This window comes from Dromiciops gliroides, chromosome 2 (genome assembly GCF_019393635.1).
Source record: "Dromiciops gliroides isolate mDroGli1 chromosome 2, mDroGli1.pri, whole genome shotgun sequence".
Classification (NCBI taxonomy): Eukaryota; Metazoa; Chordata; class Mammalia; order Microbiotheria; family Microbiotheriidae; genus Dromiciops; species Dromiciops gliroides.
Window position 1 is genome coordinate 635,955,161 of NC_057862.1, and position 18,847 is coordinate 635,974,007.

The window sequence follows — 18,847 nt, forward strand, 5'->3', positions numbered from 1 at the left end:
TGGACTGGAAATGACCCAGTAAAGATAATTTTGTCCAATTCTCTGGCCTCAGACAGGATTCAGCTTGAGTCAGTCCAGTGTGAGGACTATCTGTCTTTTTTTTTTCTTTCTGGGGCAATGAGGGTTAAGTGACTTGCCCAGGGTCACATAGCTAGTAAGTGTCAAGTGTCTGAGGTTGGATTTGAATTCAGGTCCTCCTGAATCCAGGGCTGGTGCTTTATCCACTGCACCATCTAGCTGCCCTCAAAGATGATCTGTCTTTAAAAAAAAACATTTCAAAGAAAGGACTCACCATGACTTAGAACCTTGGATATTAAAGCTGAAAGGGACCTTAGGATGCAGAATATTGTAACATAGAAGCATAAAATATCAGAGTTGGAAGAGACTTTAGAATATAGGAATAGGGAAGATTAGATTTAGATTTGAGATTGTCTACTCTAGAGCTTCTTAAACTTTTTCCACTAGCCACCCCTTTTTGCCCAAGATTTTTTTTTTTTGATGAGGCAAAAGGGGGTTAAGTGACTTGCCCAGGGTCACACAACTAGTAAGTGTCCAGTGTCTGAGGCCAGATTTGTAATTAGGTCCTATTGACTTCAGGGCCTGTGCTCTATCCACTGCAACACCTTGCTGCCCCCCCCCAATAAATTTTTATGTAACCCTGGTATCTTGGTATGTAAAATAGGTATACAAATCAAACATCTACTGCCAAATTTTTCATGACCCCCACATTCAGGTACTTGACCCTATATGGGGTAATGACCCACAGTTTAAGAAGCTTTTGTCCACTCCTGCCCCTTCTAACTAATGGGTATGGGCAGGTAGGTGGTGCAGTGGATAGAGCACTGGCCCTGGAGTCAAGAGGAACTGAGTTCAAATCTCACCTCAGACACTAGCTATGTGACCCTGGGCAAGTTACTCAACCCCAATTGCTTTAAAAAACCACATCCCGGGGGGCAGCTAGGTGGCGCAGTGGATAGAGCACTGGCCCTGGAGTCAGGAGTACCTGGGTTCAGGTCCGGCCTCAGACACTTAACACTTGCTGGCTGTGTGACCCTGGGCAAGTCACTTAACCCCAATTGCCTCACTAAAAAAAAAACAAAAAAAACAAAAACCACATCTCCAGTCAGCCATCTGCAGGACCTGGAGATGGATACAATTGGGATGGAAAAAATTGGAGAATCCCTTTAGGGGAAATAGTCCTCTCATCTACCCATTTCATCCCTCTACCATGTTGTTGTTGAGTGATTTCAGTTGTGTCCAATTCTTGGTAACTTCATTTGGAGTTTTCTTGGCAGAGATACTGGAGTGGTTTGCCATTTCCTTCTCTAGTTCATTGGACAGATGAGGAAACTGAGGCAAACAGGGTTAAGTGACTTGCCCAGGGTCACACTGCTAGTAAGTGTGTGAGGCCAGATTTGAACTCATGAAGTTAAGTCTTCCTGACTCCAAGCCCAGTGCTCTATCCATTTCACCATCTAGCTGCCTGAGATAATATTAGGGTACAGATAAAGTTTGGGTCTGAAGTTATTTCACTATCCAAATAGGCTTGTGGTCAACCAAGTGAGGTTGTTACTTTCAATAACAACAATAACAAAAGGGTAGAGTAAATCTTCAGAAAAATCTAGAAAAATAGACTTTTATGAGACTCTTCTTCCATTCCTGCCCTCTGCTTCTATCTATCCCCCTGAGGTCAATTCAATAGGTAGGTGGGCTTTTCACAGTCATTATAATACCTTTAGCATGTCATTTAAGGTCACTTAGAAAACAGCCTGCTGTCTCCCCTTGTTTGTGGATTCCCGATTCATCATCATGCCTCTAAAATAACTTGGGCTTCTAATTTAGTGATTTTACTAAAATAGAAGTGTTCAGTCCATTGCAGGGAACCAAGATAAAAACAGGATCAGGGAGGTTGGGGCACAAATTGGGGACCTGAGAGATATGAAAGCAGAAAGTGAGGGACTTACTTAATTTTACCCTCTGGGTTTGTGATGTAGGTTTCCCTAAAGGCCTTGACTTTTGTCCGAACCCTTTTTAAGTGTGGACAGAAACAAGAATCCTAATCCAAAATCTTTCTGAATCCCCATGAGGCTTTGGAACAATTCCCTTCACAAAATCTCCAATATGTGAAGGCAATGCTGATGTTCCTTGCCCCTGTTCTTCCCTCTTTAGGCTAAACATCCACAAATGATGTGATTTTCTCAAAGTTGCATGGCTAGTAACTTATAAGGGCTTTGAAGCCAGGTCCTCTTACTCCAAACCTAGGTCTCTTCTCTACTCTGTGTCTCAGGGTCCTTAGGAGCAATGAACCAAAGAACTTACAACAGGATTCAGGGAGTTACTAAAGTAATTAAGATATTTTTTGTGCTTGAGAACTTCTAGTTTAATAGGAAGATTAGATACGCAAATACACTATAACTATTTGATAACCATGCAATAGCCCCATATAATCAACTGTTACAGAAGGGAAATTGGCAGTGGCAGAATGTAGGTGCAGCTAGGTAGTGTAGTGGATAGAGTGCCTGGCCTGAAGTCAGGAAGATTTATCTCCCTGAGTTCAAATTTGGCCTTAGACATTTAACTAGCTGTGTGGCCCTAGGTAAGTCACTTAACCCTATTTGCTTCAGTTTCCTTGTTTGTAAAATGAACTAGAGAAGGAAATGGGAAACCACTCCACCATCTTTGCCAAGAAAACCCCAAATGAGGTCATGAACAGTCTGAAATGACTGCACAACAACAGAATGTAGGGGAAGGAGTGAGAATTTAAGGTCTAGGGAGGCTGGGGCTCTATGAATGCTGCTTGGCAAGGACTCTGCTTTGAGTCGCTGGCAGTCAGGTGGGCAACAAGAATTTAAGTGTATACTATGTTCTCTTTGGGTAGCTAGGTGGCACAGTGGATAGAGCCAGAGACTGGAGTTCAAATCCAGCTTCACATACTCACTAGCTGTGTGACCATGGGCAAGTCATTTAACCCTATTTGTCTCGGTTCCTCCTCTGTAAAATGAGAAGGAAATGTCAAATCACTTTAGTATCTTTGTCAAGTAAACCCCAAATAGGGTGATAAAGAGTTAGACATAACTGAAATAAATGAACAACATGTGTTCTTAAGCACTGGGCTAAATGATGGTGATAAAAATGTAAGGAAATAGGGGCAGCTAGATGGAGCAGTGGATAGAGCACCGGCCCTGGAGTCAGGAGTACCTGAGTTCAAATCCGGCCTCAGACACTTAACACACATTTACTAGCTGTGTGACCCTGGGCAAGTCACTTAACCCCAATTGCCTCACTAAAAAAACCACACACAAAAAAAAGTAAGGAAATTTTTTGAAAACCAATCAAAGATAATCAAAAGAAAGACAAAAAAAATTCAAGGAAAAACAAAATCAAAGAGCTTACACTATAATGGGGGAAGACAATACACCAAAAAGGAGCTGAAAAGTGGGGAAGGGGAAAGTTACCCTACTCAGAAGCACTTCCTCTATGAAGATTCCCATGAGCCTGTGATGATTGAAAGAGGCTAGCAAGTGCAAATTCCGAGATTCTTTTTAGTCAGTCAGCAAGCATTTAAGTGCTGATTTCCTATATGTGTGAAGTAGGCTTGTCCTAAACCCCCGGGTCATGCTGATCCCCTTCGTGATGATACAGGATAAAAGGGATGATGGCTATATTTAGCATCTCTCCCTAGCCAGTCTGATTTCCACAGGATCCAGAAACATAAAACATCAAGCATGAGAGGAAATTTGCAAGCTGAGGATGCTGCAGTTTGTTTATGGCAAACCAGGAAGAGCCATAAACTGCTAATGAATCTGGTTCACAATCTGACAAGAAGCCCCTTCTCCAGAATTCTTTGTGAACTCTAGTTTCTTTTAGCCAGAAAGATTGAGGAAGGACTTAAAGTAGAAATGACAGAGAAAGATAGTTATCCATGGGAGATAGTTATTGATGCCTATCTGCATTCTGGTGGCAACAGTCAGGATTCCTTCATCAGATTCCTTTGGATAAACAAGTTATGCTGACTTTTTAAAATTTCATCTATGACCAATAAAGCTACTGTCATGATATAATAGATACCTAGGAGTCCTGAGGAAAGATACTGAATCAACTCTAGAGGGTGTAGACAGAGCTCCAAAGTAGTTTTATTTTATCCCCTAGATTGAGAGCAAGGGGGAAAATACTTTGTAGCCAGGCCCTATGCTGGGGCAGGACTAGAAAGGCCTGGCATTATATGGATTGGGAAGCTGGCTGAAGCTTTAAACGTTAGGTTGTTTACATAGCAGGATGCAACAGCTCTAGTAGAATATTACCTGGGTGGGCGCATGTGTTCTCTAACATTGTTCTCAGAGCTTTCATCCAAACCCCTTGAATCAATTTTTACCTATGTGAAAGCATATAGGAGCCAATGCTTCAAGTCAACAACTTACATATGTATACATCATATTTGTGTATCATATTAAAAAACAAAATCCAAACACAAGATATGGAACATAGTGGGAAATTAAGTTGTGAAGGAGAGGTAAACTTTCAGTTAGTTCATAGAGAGCTTAGGTGTCCAAGTGAAGGTGACACATGTGGGTTGCACATTGATTTAGAAGACCACAAATTAACATTATCTATGTTGTATTTTGTTTTTATTTAATTTTTGAAACATTTCCCAAGTACATTTTAATCTGGTTTGGGCTGCATACTGAGGGCCAAGGCCTTGATTTGACCCCTCTGAACTAAATGACCTCAAGGGTTTCTCCTAGCTATAACATTGCATGTCCAAATATTCTACAGTCTAAGCTCTGACATTTCATGTCCTAACAATCTATATGGTCACTTTTCAGCTCTAACATTCGGTGTCCTAATATTCTATAGTGTAGGGTCATTTCTACCCCGAACACAGCTGTCCTAACACTCTGTGGTCTAAGGTCATTGCCAGCTCTGACATCTTGTGTCCCAACATTTCCAGTGTAAGGTCACTGCCAGCTCTGACATCTTGTGTCCCAACATTTCTAGTGTAAGGTCATTGCCAGCTCTGACATCTTGTGTCCCAACATTTACAATGTGAGGTCACTGCCAGCTCTGACAGTGCGTGTCCAACACTCTCTATTCGAAGGTCGGTGTCGCCCTAGGGTCGCTGCCAGCTCTGATGTCGTGTCCCCCCCTTCCCTGTACTCCCTCCCCCCGACCATCCGAGGTCCCTCCCGGCCCCGCTCTGAGCCCTCCAGGTTCTGATGTAGCAGACATTCTTCCATATTTTCCAAGCCCCCTCTCCCCTCAGGCCTAACATTCCCGGGATCCACGCCGGGCTTTGGGCGGGGAAGGGGTTAATGGCCGCGCCCCCGCCCCACCCCCGCCCGGGCCAGGCGGGGTGAGAGAGGTAAGGCGAGGGGACGAAGCCTCCGGCCACCCTCAGCCGGCGCTTCCCATTGGGCCCCGCCCCTAGCCGTCACCAGCGGGGCCGCTCCCGCTCGACCAATGGCAGAGGCGAGTGGAAGCAAGGGGGTGGGCGTTGCCTTCGCTTTCTCTTCCCGGCCGGGAGCCCGGGGGGATATTGGAGCCATCGGCGCGGAGGGGAAGCCTGGGGGTCCGGCTGGTGGCGCGCTCGTGCGGGCGGCTCAGTGACTGCGGCTCCTCGAGCTCAGGTGCGGCCGGGGCGCGCGGCTGGGGGCCGGAGGGTGGAGGGAGGGGGAGGGCGCGAGCCCGGCGGAGGGAGGGGGAGGGCGCGAGCCGAGCCGGCCGTTGATCGGGGCTCCGTCGCCGCCGCCGCGGAGCCGGGCTTCCCGCGGCTCCTCCTTGGGCCGCCCGCGTGCGGGGCGGCGCCGGCGCCGGCGGAAGCAGCGGCGGCGGAGCCTGGGGCTTCCCGCTCCCCGGCTGGGGGGGCGGGCCCGAGGTCAGGGGGCGGGGCCTCCAGGCTGAGCTCCCCACTACACACGCTCCCCCCCCCCCCCCCCCCGCAGAGGCACCAGACCCCTGTCCCTGCAGCGCTGGGTCCTACGGAGTAAGCGCGCTGGAGTGCCCCTCCCATTTTGCAGCTGGGGAAACTGAGGCCTGGCGAGTGGGAGGACTTGCCCCGGGGCTGCAGCGGCCCTAAGTGTCACAGTCGGGATGACGGCCTAGGCTGGGAAATCAGTAATTCACCGGCTCTCAGGCGCAAAAGCTAGACTAGGCGCCGTCCCCACGCTAGCCATTCTTGTCATCATCTTCATCATCTAGGCAACGCCCTCCCCTTCCCTGTACGTGTTGCTGGCTTGGAGAAGGAGCTGAGCCAAGCTTGAACCTCTGACCTCTGACCCCGCTACACGAAGGGCCCCCTCCCCCTCAAGAGCCCTGGGTTTTATCAGGTGTAAAATGCCAATGAGAAGCCTAGCGCCGCCCCTCTTCATCTTGGCTTCTGAGTCACCCTTTAAAAAGGCCGGTCTGGTCTGATCTGATCTCCCCATTTTGCAGATGAAAGCATCGAGGCCCGGAGCCCGAGTGATTCCCCCCAGAGTCATCAGCCGGATACTCCAACCTGTATCATTTTTTTCTAACAGACTCTCCTGAGGACCCCAAGAACCCCCCCTTGGTGACCCTGGCTCCGACTTTGGGCCAGGGGTTGGAGTTTGCTTTTGAAAAGGTTACTCCGGAGGAAGGAGCTGCCTGCCCTTTGTTCTCTCTGCCTTGAGGTGATGAATGTTGTGCCAAGGGGTAAGTAAACCAGCCAGGGCTTTCCTTGACTCAGAGCTTGACCTCTGAGGGGGTTGAACCTGGAAGCTGTCCAGTTAAATGGAGGCCTGCCTCACTGGAGTCTTTGTGGGTCGGGAGTAAATAAACTTGGATTTGGTAGTGGGTTCTGTTTGTTTTAGAACCTTTTAGATTTGAGCAAGGGATAGATCCTCCTACTGAACACAATTATCCAACATTTCTTTACATTTGATTTGGGAGGATAGGGTAGCTTTAATCATCTTTAATGACTGTGGTTGCCACATCTTGCTTGTCTTTTCCTGCCTAAATTTATACGTCTAAATCCTATATTAAGTAGGGATATTAGGATTTAAGATAGGGATTCACTTCATAGGCTCTTAGAGCTGGAAGGGACCTTAGAGATCATCGTATTCAGCCCTTTCATTTTTGTTTAGTTGTTTCAGTCTTGTCCTATTCTCGGTGACCTCATTTGGGGTTTTCTTGGCAGAGATACTGGAGTGGCCTTCCATTTCCTTCTCCAGCTCATTTAACAGATGAGTAAACTGAGGCAAACAGGGTGAAATGACTTACTCTCACAGGTAGTAGTGTCTGAGGCTGGATTTGAACTCAGGTCCTGACTCTAGGCCCAGCACTCTATCTAGTGTTCCACCTAGCTGGGCCCAGGTAAGTTGAATCATTTGCTCAAGGTCCCACTGTTGGTCAGTTATGGAACTGGGACTTGAACCATGGCCTTCTGACTCTAAAACCAGCAATTAAATGTTTTGAACTCTTTCAAAGGACAGTGAAATAGTTTCAGCATATATTTACGTGTCATATTTCAAGAATGAAGTCTTCCTTAAGCTTTGAATGTTTTTTTTTTTTAATTTTCAGGTTTAAAAAAATCTGGTTCTCCTGAAGGGGAATAGTCCCATCCAATCTAATTTCATAATGTCTAGCACTGTGACCTGTTGGATTTTCACTTCAGTCAGAAACAGCATTACCACCTTCCAAGGAAAAAGACATTTGTATTCAAGATGTGTCCAAAACAGGAATAAGTTGAAATGGAAGCTTTTTTCTAAAGGGCTATTTAAATCCACAGCAGTAGATTGTGGACCGCACAATAATGGCTTTTTTCTACAAAGAGCTTTCAGGCACACTTCCACTGAAGAAGACGACTTTCATTTGCATCTCACACCTGCCCAGATAAGTGAAATCTTGAGAGCTGGCGAATCATCCCATAAAGTTCTCGAATATGAGGGCAAACTTCCTAATCCAGTGTTAAGATTCGAAAGTAACCAGTTGGCTGCCAACTCTCCAGTGGAAGACCGTCGAAGTGTAGCGTCTTGCCTTCAGACAAAAGGAATGATGTTTGGTGTCTTTGATGGGCATGGGGGTCACGCGTGTGCCCAGGCAGTAAGTGAAAGGCTTTTCTATTATGTGGCAGTATCCTTGATGTCTCATCAAACCCTGGAGATGATGGAGGATGCCATGGAGTACATGAAACCTCTCCTGCCTATCCTGCAGTGGTACAAGCACCCAGGTGACAGTATTTACAAGGAAGTTACTTCTGTGCACTTTGACCACCTCCGCGTCTATTGGCAAGAGCTGCTTGACTTGCACATGGAAATGGGGCTCAGTATAAAGGAAGCTTTAGCATATTCCTTCCAGAGACTGGATTCTGACATCTCTTTGGAAATTCAGGCTCCCTTGGAGGATGAGATGTTGAGAAATCTCTCCCTACAGGTTGCGTTTTCTGGTGCAACAGCATGTATGGCTCACGTTGATGGGGTTCACTTGCATGTGGCAAATGCTGGGGACTGTCGAGCTATACTTGGGGTTCAGGAGGAAAATGGGTCATGGTCTTGTCTGCCCCTTACCCGAGACCATAATGCTTGGAACAAAGCTGAACTTTTGAGGCTAAAGAAGGAACACCCAGCATCTGAGGAGAGAACTATCATTGTGGACGACAGGCTCTTGGGTGTTCTCATGCCTTCGAGGGCGTTCGGTGACGTCCAGTTGAAATGGAGTAAAGAATTGCAGCAGAGTGTTCTTCAGAGAGGTTTCGATATTGAGGCTTTGAATATTTATCGCTTTACCCCTCCTAACTACTACACTCCACCTTATTTGACTGCAGAACCAGAAGTCACCTACCACAAATTGAGACGTCAGGATAAGTTCCTTGTTCTAGCTTCTGATGGATTGTGGGACTTGCTGGGTAATGAGGATGTGGTTAGGCTTGTTGTGGAGCACCTTGAAGAGGCTAGTAGGCAGAAACCTGAACTGGCCGAGAAACCGGCTAATTTGGGCCTCATGCAAAGCCTGTTGCTCCGAAGAAAAGCAAAAGGCATCCATGCCCCCGACCAAAATGTAGCTACTCATCTTATAAGGCACGCCATTGGCTGCAACGAGTATGGGGAGATGGACCAAGAGAGGCTTGCTGCTATGCTGGCATTGCCTGATGATTTAGCACGAATGTATAGGGATGATATCACCGTTACAGTGGTTTATTTTAATTCGGACTCGATTGACATGTTTTATAAGGGGAGTGAATAAGTTTCTGTCTTCCCCCCTCCCCATGTTGTGAAGTTGATTTAAATGTTGGTATATAATTTTTTTTTATTTGTTTAAGCTGTCATATTTGAACTTAACTGTTAAAAATGGGAAGCGATGTACAAAAATGTCTGCTGAAAATATTTAACTTCATAGATTAGGCTAAAATTGAACATATTGAACATATAAGTTAAAGATAGTGGTTTCAGTTGTGTATCTCTGTTTCCATAAGCACAAAAGAAACCCAATTTGTGGTCAGAACATAGCCTAGTGTAATAAATAGGTGTCTTGTTGTTTTTTAAAGAGTATTTGAATTGAGATAATTCGATCCTGAATAATGTTTGGAGCTTGAGTTTTGTAAAAAAAAAAAAGCTTGATTCTTTGGTCACATAGAATAAAATATGCTAGTCATTTTTCTCTACATTCCTAGGTTACTGTTGAACTCTTGATCAGGTATTTTAAAATTTATAAGTCATAGTTTGTTTAAAGATGAAGTATAACAGGACCATCTTAGGTTATAGTGATAGACTTGTGAACTTGATAATTCTCAGTCATGATTCACTGTTATAGACTTAATGGGTTGTATTACTGATGCATGGTTTACAAAGCATATTATAGCACCCTTGTTCTAGTCGGTATTGTAATATTTATATGATTGTCCTTGTGAATACATTTTGTAATGACAAATAAGCACATGTCACTACTTATTTTTTAGGCCCTAGAAAATTGGGTATAGAAACTTGCAAATAGATCTCTGCATGTATGCCTTAAAATATAAAGGGACACGTAGTCCCACTTTTGCTAAGGGCTTCACGTCAAAGGCTCTTTAAATACCTTTAATTATTTGTAGAACCTTTTCCGTACCCTGCCCTGATTCTTCTCCAAGAGTAGATAGTAGAGTAATTATCCAAGTGAATTCTGACATGATCATCGGATATATATCTCCTAGTTTCTGGCAGAGACTTAAGTAGGCATAATTTCCCCTGTCTTGGCCTCTCAAAATCCATCTACCTTAATACTTCTTGATGAAGTAGTCTTTCCCTGCTTTCAACTATCAGGGTTATTCTGCTTACCTCTAGTACTTTGAACAAGCCTTCTATTTGCTATTGCTGACAACATAAAGGGGAAATGATGTGGAGGGGAAAATTCCACATTTTTGCTTTCTTCCTGAATAACAGTTGAAGGAGGAAATTGAGAGTGTTTGGTAGGTGTGACTTGCTTTTCAGTTTTATGGGGAGGAGCAGGTTTTCTTATGAGTGTAAGATTTGAATCTAGAAGTGAAAAATCAAACAGTGTGCAATTAGAAGCAGTGTGATGAGCGCTGGGGTTGAGGTGTGGAGATGGCCTACTTTCAACTCTGCCTCTGATGCTTTTTAACTGTGTGACTTTGAACAAGTTATTCGACCTCTGGGTGCCACCTTTGGAAACTACTGAGTCTTAGAAGGTCCAGTTCATGGAAGGAATTCCTACACTGGGAGTCCCCCCCCCCCCCCCATTAAGGAAATCATAGCTCCTTCACCTATTCAAATGAATGGAATGGAAGAAGCTACTATTCATCTCTAAATCCCTAGAGAATCCTATGCTATCAGAACTGGAAGGACCTGCATACAGGATTTGTTTCAGCCCTTTCATTTTACAAATAAGTAACCTGAGTTAGAGCCAGGAAGTGACTTGCCTAAAGTCTGATAACAAGTTAGTAGCTGAGCTGGACCTGGGACCCAAATCAGGAGAGTAGCTCTGGGGGCTGAGGTCTGGGCTGTGGACAAAATAGCCCACCTAGTCTGCTTGCTGGGAGGTGGTCTTCATCTCTCTGCTGGTTCTTAAGACTAGGCCAAGTTCAAAAACAGCCACTGTCTCAAGAGACACGGTCTAGTGTTGAGAGTAATAATTAGAGCTCTAATTAAAAGGCAGTTTTTAATTGGTGTTTGAAATGTAGCTGGATATGCATTAAATTTTGCCTGTAAGGCCTACTCATGTTCATGAAAAACCTTGACTCTCTGTGGGGTGGTTTGACTTTTTTCATTCCTTGTTAGGTTTTTCCTTTTTCTGTCCCCTTCTTTCTAGCAAGGGATGTTTGGTGCTGAGAATGCACCCACTGAATGGCAACAAGGGCAGTGTCCTCAGAAACACCTACCCTCTTTAAGTAACTAGAGGGACCGAAGAAGGAATGTGAATGAGCTATGAGACAAACTTGAACAAAGATTTTGAGAAACCAGAGGCTTAAGAAGCTAACATTTTGTGGTGTTCCCTCCACACTCCCCTCACTCCAGGGAGACAAATGCCCTAAAAGTTAACTATCGGAGTTCTCTGTCTTGTTAAGCTCCCCATCCCCTTTGGGCCTCTGTCATTGTGGCTTGGCACTGACTTTTCCTGTATGATGGTATTTATCAGATTATTGCATCCCTTGACCACTGATACTGTAGGGAGGAGCGTTAAGGGTTTGGACAATTTTTGTTCTATTCCCTTTTCCAACTATCATGATGCAGGACTGTTCACAATTATGTGGCCCATTTTAGTGATAACATGGCTTTGGTGCTGTAAGTTACCCAGTAAGACTTAAGTTGGCATCTAATACATTTATCCAAAATAATTAGTAACTGATTTTGGGCCCTAGATTTTTTTCACCTAGGCAAATAAATGTGATCCCCGATGCCTACGATAGCCTTAAATGTCAACTAGTGTGGCTTGCCTTAATTTACTTTGCTCCCGTTGTTGTTTGAGTCAAGGATTTGTATTTCTGGGAATAGTGGTGCTGCTTCTGACTTCTCTGCTTTGACAAGAAAATAAATAGGAATAATCGTCCTGTTAACAGTTGAGTCTGCTGCTAGTACCCATACTTCTTGTAACCACCCTTTTTCCTTTTGGCTTGCTAAAAATCAGCATATTTGTGGGGGGAGGGGGAAGGAGGGTATTTAAAAAAATGATAATAAGTTTTAGAGATTGAGCCATATTTGACTTGAACCTAGCACTTGGGGTTTATATATTCAACAAGCAATTTATTGAATAATGTGATGTGGGTCTGTATCTGTAAGAATCTAGACAACTGCAATGGTGCACTTTGCAGGCCGGGTAGCTGGAGGTCCCTTCTTCCTGTTTCTTAGAGGTTTTCTCTCATTGGGTACATTTTCTCATGTTGCAAATCTTGCATCTGGAAGGATCAACCAAAAGAGGATCACAGGGATGACTGTGAATGTTATAGCCAACCTGCCAAATGTCTCTATATGTCAAGCAAGAGATCTGTTTGCTCTAGAACAGTGGTACCTTTGGGTTAAAAGAATTGAATCATGTCTGTTAGAAAACTTCAGCCTGATTGAACCATGCTCTCAGCTAGCTGATTTACCTTCTCTAGCATGTATTTGTGTTGGAACTGTTATGGGATGGGAGGTTATCAATAAAGCTCTTACCTAGGAGAGAAATTAAAATGTCTAAAACATATCAGACCATGTTTCTCAGCTCGTCTTTAGATCTTTAAGGATTATCTTGTATTTCAGTAGCAGTAATTTGGATATAGATTTTGCAAATACAATTTGGTGCTTAACATTACATGTTCTTAAAACTGCACGTGTAAAACTCAGGTAGCATTTGCAATAATCCTTAGGAATCCTTTAATTTGCAAGTAATTGTTTTCATTGCTAGTGAATAATAATAATGGTGATAAGCCAAAAATTTTGTTCTGTGATGCTGCTGACCTATAATGCATCTTTAGAAGCACATAATATATAAACACACTCTGAATTAAGAAATACTTTCCCAAAATTTGATAAACTTATCTTCCCTAGTGTTGATTTAGGTGCAGGTCTTGATGACTTCATTAGCACAAAAAAGGGGGTTCAGCTAGGTGGTGCAATGGATAAAGCACTGGCCCTGGATTCAGGAGGACCTGAGTTCAAATCCAGCCTCAGACACTTGATACTAGCTGTGTGACCCTGGGCAAGTCACTTAACCCTCATCGCCCTGCAAAAAAAAAGAAAGAGTCTTTCATGACTGAGATGAAAAGATTTTTAGGACAATCTTTCCGAATATGAAGAAAAATTGAATTTTGCCAACTAGTGCAGTTTCCAGCCTTCTACTAATGCTCCCATTGAGGTGAATGCACTAATAGCACTCACTTTGCTGATGATTTCTAATAATCTTATAGGAAACACAGGAACAGCACAACATTTCCTGAGCTATTTTTTAGAAGTCCAGCTAGCTGCCCATATTACTTTTTCCTGGGTCACAATAACTGAGTCAAAAAGTCCTTTGAAGCATTGGTTTTGAGGGAAACAATAGCTGTTACAGGTCTCAAATTTGGTAGGAGAGAGATGTCTTCATCACTGTGAATATGAAATGTGATTTGACCAGATGTACTGACTGACTAATGAAGCACTTTCTAATGGACTACATACATTTATCCAAATTCCTCAGGCATCTGCCGGTTTAACTGGCCATGGAGAAAACATAGTTGTCTTATTTTGTTAAGAATTTACTGTGTTGGGGGAAATGATTAACAGATGCTCTTTATTAATTTTTGAAATTTGTATTTGTTATATACAGATGTTCATATGACACTGATTTTTTTTCTAACTATTGCAGATATTTAAATAAGCAACTTGCAAATAAAGCAGCAAAACTAAATCTTGGCACTTGGATTTTCTTTAATACTGACTTTTTTTTTTTTTAAGGCCTTAGGTTAAAAGGTTGGGCTAGCTTTGTTTTCACTATCTTTATTTGACCCTGGAAATCTTAACAGACTGTTCAAAGTCTACCCTTAAGAGAAGTTGGATGGATACTCTGTGTACTTGGTGGCTTGAAGCACAAGAAGTTCCCATTACAGTGTTAGTCCTCCTTCCTTTAATGTTCAGTTTGGTAACCTGAAATGGGAGAGCAATTGAATACAAGGGGACTTTATTGAAGGGACAAATAGGTTCTCTTAATTGCATGTAAGGCCTAGTGGGAACCCACTCAAGTCCTTTGACTAGGGTTTTACTGAATGTTTATGTTGCTTTATCATTTGGAAATCTCTCCCGATGCTATTCGACTACAATGTATGGAATCTGCTTGGCATGGGTATCTTTGAAGAGATGCAGGGAGGGCCTCCTTACTCCCATTCTTCCACTCAGGCCTTATAACTAAGAGCTGATATGTGAGTTTCTCTGCAAATAACTACATTACAGTCTTAAGGATCCAAAATTTAAGTGGTGTGGGGTCCTCTCTCCTGATGCAGGTCCTAGCTTCACCATGCCTTAGTTTAATGAGTTAATGTGACCCAAAAAATTGTCTCCTATTGCCAGTCCTCTGGTGATCAACTTGTGGTCTCTGAACGTAGCTAGCTGGTGTGTAGTCATCGGCTAGTGCCTGTTGCTGGGCCTATACTCCAAGCGTCTCCAGCCTAGTATAACTAGATACCAGTGATTACTGTATGAAAGTTGGCTGGTTGCCCTTTAAGAAAACTTAGGGGCATCATCAGTTCTGGACCCTTCCCCCCAACTCATGTATTTTCTTTCCCTCTTTTGGGAAAAGGGCAGAGACTGAACTTTCTGCTTGTATTGGCATTCTCAGCCCCTAACAAAGTGACCAGTAAAGTAAATAGCAAGTACTTAATAGTGGGAAGACTAGAATTGAGGACTTGGGGAAGGCTTCAGTCCTTAGTTCAAATCTCAGCTTCATCATTTACCAGCTGAATCACCTTGGACAAACCACTTAAACTTGTCTGAGGCTTGGTTTTCTCATTTGTTAAATGGGAATCTTAGTCCTTGTACCACTTACTTGGCATGATTACTATAAGGATCAAATTATATTTCTCTCTACTTAAGTAAACATCTATATAAAATAGATTTTTTACCTATGTAGATGTAGATAGGTGTATATGCAAAGTACTTTGTAAATCATAAAGTACTATAGAAATGTAAGCTGTGGTTAATGACTCTTTGTGATCCCATTTGAGTGTATTTTGGGGTGTGGTTTGCCATTTTTTTTCTCCAGCTCATTTTATAGATGAGGAAACTGAGGACAACTGGGTAAAGTGACTTGCCCAGGGTCACACAGCTAGTAAATGTCTGAGACAAGAGTTGAATTCACCAAGATGAGTCTTTCTAACTTTACAGACCACGTGGAAGATGTGTTGGGTACTCAAAGCTCACAAATTGCCTTTTGGACTACTTGCCACAAGCTAACTTGAGGTTCCCAAACCAAGCCTCCGTGCATGCCGATGAGCCAAAGGTTCCCCATTTGCTAAGATTTCCCCAAAGTTTCATTGGATTATTTTCACACCCACCCACCCTAGGGACCTCATCATTGTATAATAGTTCTTTCCCATCCAAAGAACATTTTTCAGTCTGCACCCTGATTCCATCTACTTTCTGCCAGGAGGTATGTAGCTGGTCTTTCAGCCAGTCAGTGGGCAGCTGCCCTACTATTTCAGCAGTTAGTCTCCAAGCATTTATCATACTATGTTCCAGGCATCATGCTAAGTGCTAACAACACAAAGGCAAGAACACAGAGCATGCTCCCAAGGAGCTCATGTTCTTTTTGGGGGGGGGGGCGTGGCAATGAGGGTTAAATGACTTACCCAAGGTCACATATCTAATAAGTGTCAAATGTCTGAGGCTGGATTTGAACTCAGGTCCTCCTGAATCCAGGGCCAGTGCTCTATCCACTGTGCCACCTAGCTGCTCCAGAGCTCATGTTCTAATGGGGGAGACCACGCAAATAACTCCATGTTATAAAAGCTACAAAGTGGAAATGGAAGGTAATTTTAGAGAGAAGGAACTTTGTGGAGAGACAGGAAAGTTCTCCTGCAGAAAGTGGGATTTTATTGGAGTCTTGAAGGAAGCCAAGAATCAGATGTGTGTGGAGGTTGCTTTTCAGACATGGTGAACAGTCAATACAAATACATGGAGGGTTGTGTGAGGAATAGCAAGAAGCCCAGTGTGGTTGGATTACACAGAGAGTAAATTGTAAGAAAACTGGAAAGGGGCTAGGGAGAAGGGCTTTAAATGCCGTGGCCCATTGTTTTACCACATCCAACTCCTGTCCTAGCTAAACCCCAAGTAACGGAGCAGATGGATGGAGAAACTCCTTCATACCTCTTCAAGGAGCAAGAAACACTTGAATGGGCTCTCCTTGTTTCATATTTTTTATAATCTGTTAATAGGTCACTTAGAAGTTGACCACTCAGGGGCAGCTCGGTTGGCACGGTGGATAAAGCACCAGCCCTGGATTCAGGAGGACCTGAGTTCAAATCCAGCCTCAGCCACTTGACACTTACAAGCTGTGTGACCTTGGGCAAGTCACTTAACCCTCATTGCCCTGGGAAAAAAAAAAGTTGACCACTCAGTGGCTAGGAGAAAGTCTAAAATGGGCTTGTCTTACCCCAATCCTTCCACTTTTTTTTCCAGACAGTTGACAAAGGTTGTCTCTGGCATCCAGTGTTTCTTCTCTATTTCTATGGCCATTACATTACTTCAGATCTCAGTACTTTTCACTTGTACTATTCCAACAGCCTCCTTGTAGGTGTCCTTGCTTCTAGTCCCTCTCCTTCCTAATTCATCCTCTACAGAGCTGCTGAAATATCCTTTTTTCTTTCTTGTTTTGGAGGCAATTGGGGTTAAGTGACTTGCCCAGGGTCACACAGCTAGGAAGTATCTGAAGCTGGATTTGATTTCAGGTCCTCCTGACTCTGGGGCTGTTACTCTACCCACGGAGCCACCTGACTGTCCTTGAAGCAGTCTTCCTGGAACACAGGCTGTCATTGCATGGCTCAAAAGCCTTCAGTTGTTTATTCCCTTTATGATTTGTAGTTACTGACCCTGACCTCACTCTCCCTTCTGCAGTTCAGGGTTCTAGGGCTACCCCTGAGGCATTGGGGTGTCAGTTTACAGCACCATTCTGGCATGGTTCCTCCACTGTTAACTGCCAGTGGTTGACATCTTTTTTTTCCATTTAATAGGATTTTGTTTTTTTCCCAATTACATGTAAAGATAGTTTTTAACATTGATTTTTGTAAGATTAAATTCCAATTTTTTTCCCCTCCCTTTCCTGCTCCTCCCCAAGACAAGTAATCTGATATAGGTTATACAGTACAATCATGTTAAATATATTTCCACATTATTGACACCCCAGTTCTACCAGTTACCACCAATCAGTTTTCACAAAGGGATATTTACTTCAAAGATAGAAGAATAATAAAAGTACATATATATATTTCCCCCCTAACACCTGGGAGGAACATTCTACCCTATACCATCCCACCTAGGGAAAGGAGATGCTGACTTAATACAGTTTCTGCATATCACCAGTTCCACCTCATTCATGTTCAAATGCAACACTGATGGATGAATCCACATCTCAGCTACTTCTGGCTTGGATTGCCCTCCTTATTCTTTTTTGTTTTTGTTTTTGTTTGGTTTTGCGGGGCAATGAGGGTTAATGACTTGCCCAGGGTCACACAACTAGTAAGTGTCAAGTGTCTGAGGCCAGATTTGAACTCAGGTCCTCCTGATCCCAAGGCTGGTGCTTTATCCACTGAGCCACCTAGCTGCCCCCCCTCCCCCCCCTTATTCTTCAGGGCATCAATGCTGTACTGGCTGGCTGCTTAGTCCAACATGGATTCCATTCCCAGGTTTATTGGTATCTTTCTCTCTTAACTTTCCAAAGCTTGTCAGGCTATAGTCACCTTCAATCTCCACCCAAAATGAAAACAAACACATGCCAAGGCTTTATATTGATACTCTTCTCTCACCAGAACACAGCCAATCAGTCCCTAAAAGACTGACTCAGGCCTTCCCCCCAGTTTTGGTTACACAAGCAATCACAAATGTCCCTTTTCACCGTGTAGTTAATGGACCAGAACCAGGTAGAGGAGACTACATATTCTTCAAAGTCCATTTGGAGATTGCATCAGCTGAGCCCTCAAGGTCATAAGGACTGGGCTTATTGGCCAGTCCTTGTAAATAAAATACAAACTCCTCAGCCTCATATATGAAATCCATTAGAATCTGGATTCAGCCTACCTCTTCACATTATTTTCCTTCATAACACTCTATGTTCCTGCCAAACTAACTGACCGGCTATTTTCTGAATTCATCATTCCTTCTCCATGCCTAGAATACACTCTCTCTTCATTCTTTCCTTTTAACGCTTAGTTTCCTTTCACACTCAGCTCACAGAATTACAGAATTTGAAAGTGGGGCTTCTAGACCAATCCATATCAGAAAGGAATTCCCAGTATAACATTCCTAACATATTGGGTCACATGAACTCCTCTTTTTTTGGTTTATTTTTTTAAATCATAAAAGTATTTTATTATTTTCCAGTTACATGTAAAAATAGTTTTCAACATTTGTTTTCAAAGGATTTTTAGTTCCAAATTTATCTCCCTCCCTCCCTTCCCTTCCCCCCTCCCTAAGACAGCAATCTAATATAGGTTATACATGTACAATCACATTAAACGTATTTCTACATTAGTTAGGTTGTGAAAGAAGAATCAGAACAAAAGGAAAAAACTCAAAAAAGAAAGAAAACAAAAGTAGAAACAGTGTGGTTCAATCTGCATTCAGAATTCGCAGGTTTTCTGAATGTGGAGAGCATTTTTCATCATGAGTTCTTTGGAATTGTCTTGCTTCATTGCACTGCTGAGAAGAGCCAAGACTATCACTGTTGATCATCACAC

At 43.3% G+C, this 18,847-nt stretch overlaps 1 protein-coding gene across 2 annotated transcripts; it reads left to right on the forward strand.

Annotated features, from left to right (window-relative positions):
• The first annotated feature begins 5,464 nt into the window (after positions 1–5,464).
• PDP2 (pyruvate dehyrogenase phosphatase catalytic subunit 2) lies at positions 5,465–12,630 on the forward strand. Of its 2 annotated transcripts, none has more exons than XM_043982545.1 (3): positions 5,465–5,624; positions 6,430–6,669; positions 7,537–12,630. In XM_043982545.1, the coding sequence occupies exon 3, from the start codon at positions 7,594–7,596 to the stop codon at positions 9,196–9,198; it is 1,605 nt and encodes a 534-aa protein (XP_043838480.1). In that variant the 5' UTR covers positions 5,465–5,624; positions 6,430–6,669; positions 7,537–7,593; the 3' UTR covers positions 9,199–12,630. The 2 variants fall into 2 exon arrangements, with proteins under 2 accessions (XP_043838480.1, XP_043838479.1); XM_043982544.1 differs by having other exon boundaries at positions 6,516–6,669.
• The last annotated feature ends 6,217 nt before the right edge of the window (positions 12,631–18,847 follow it).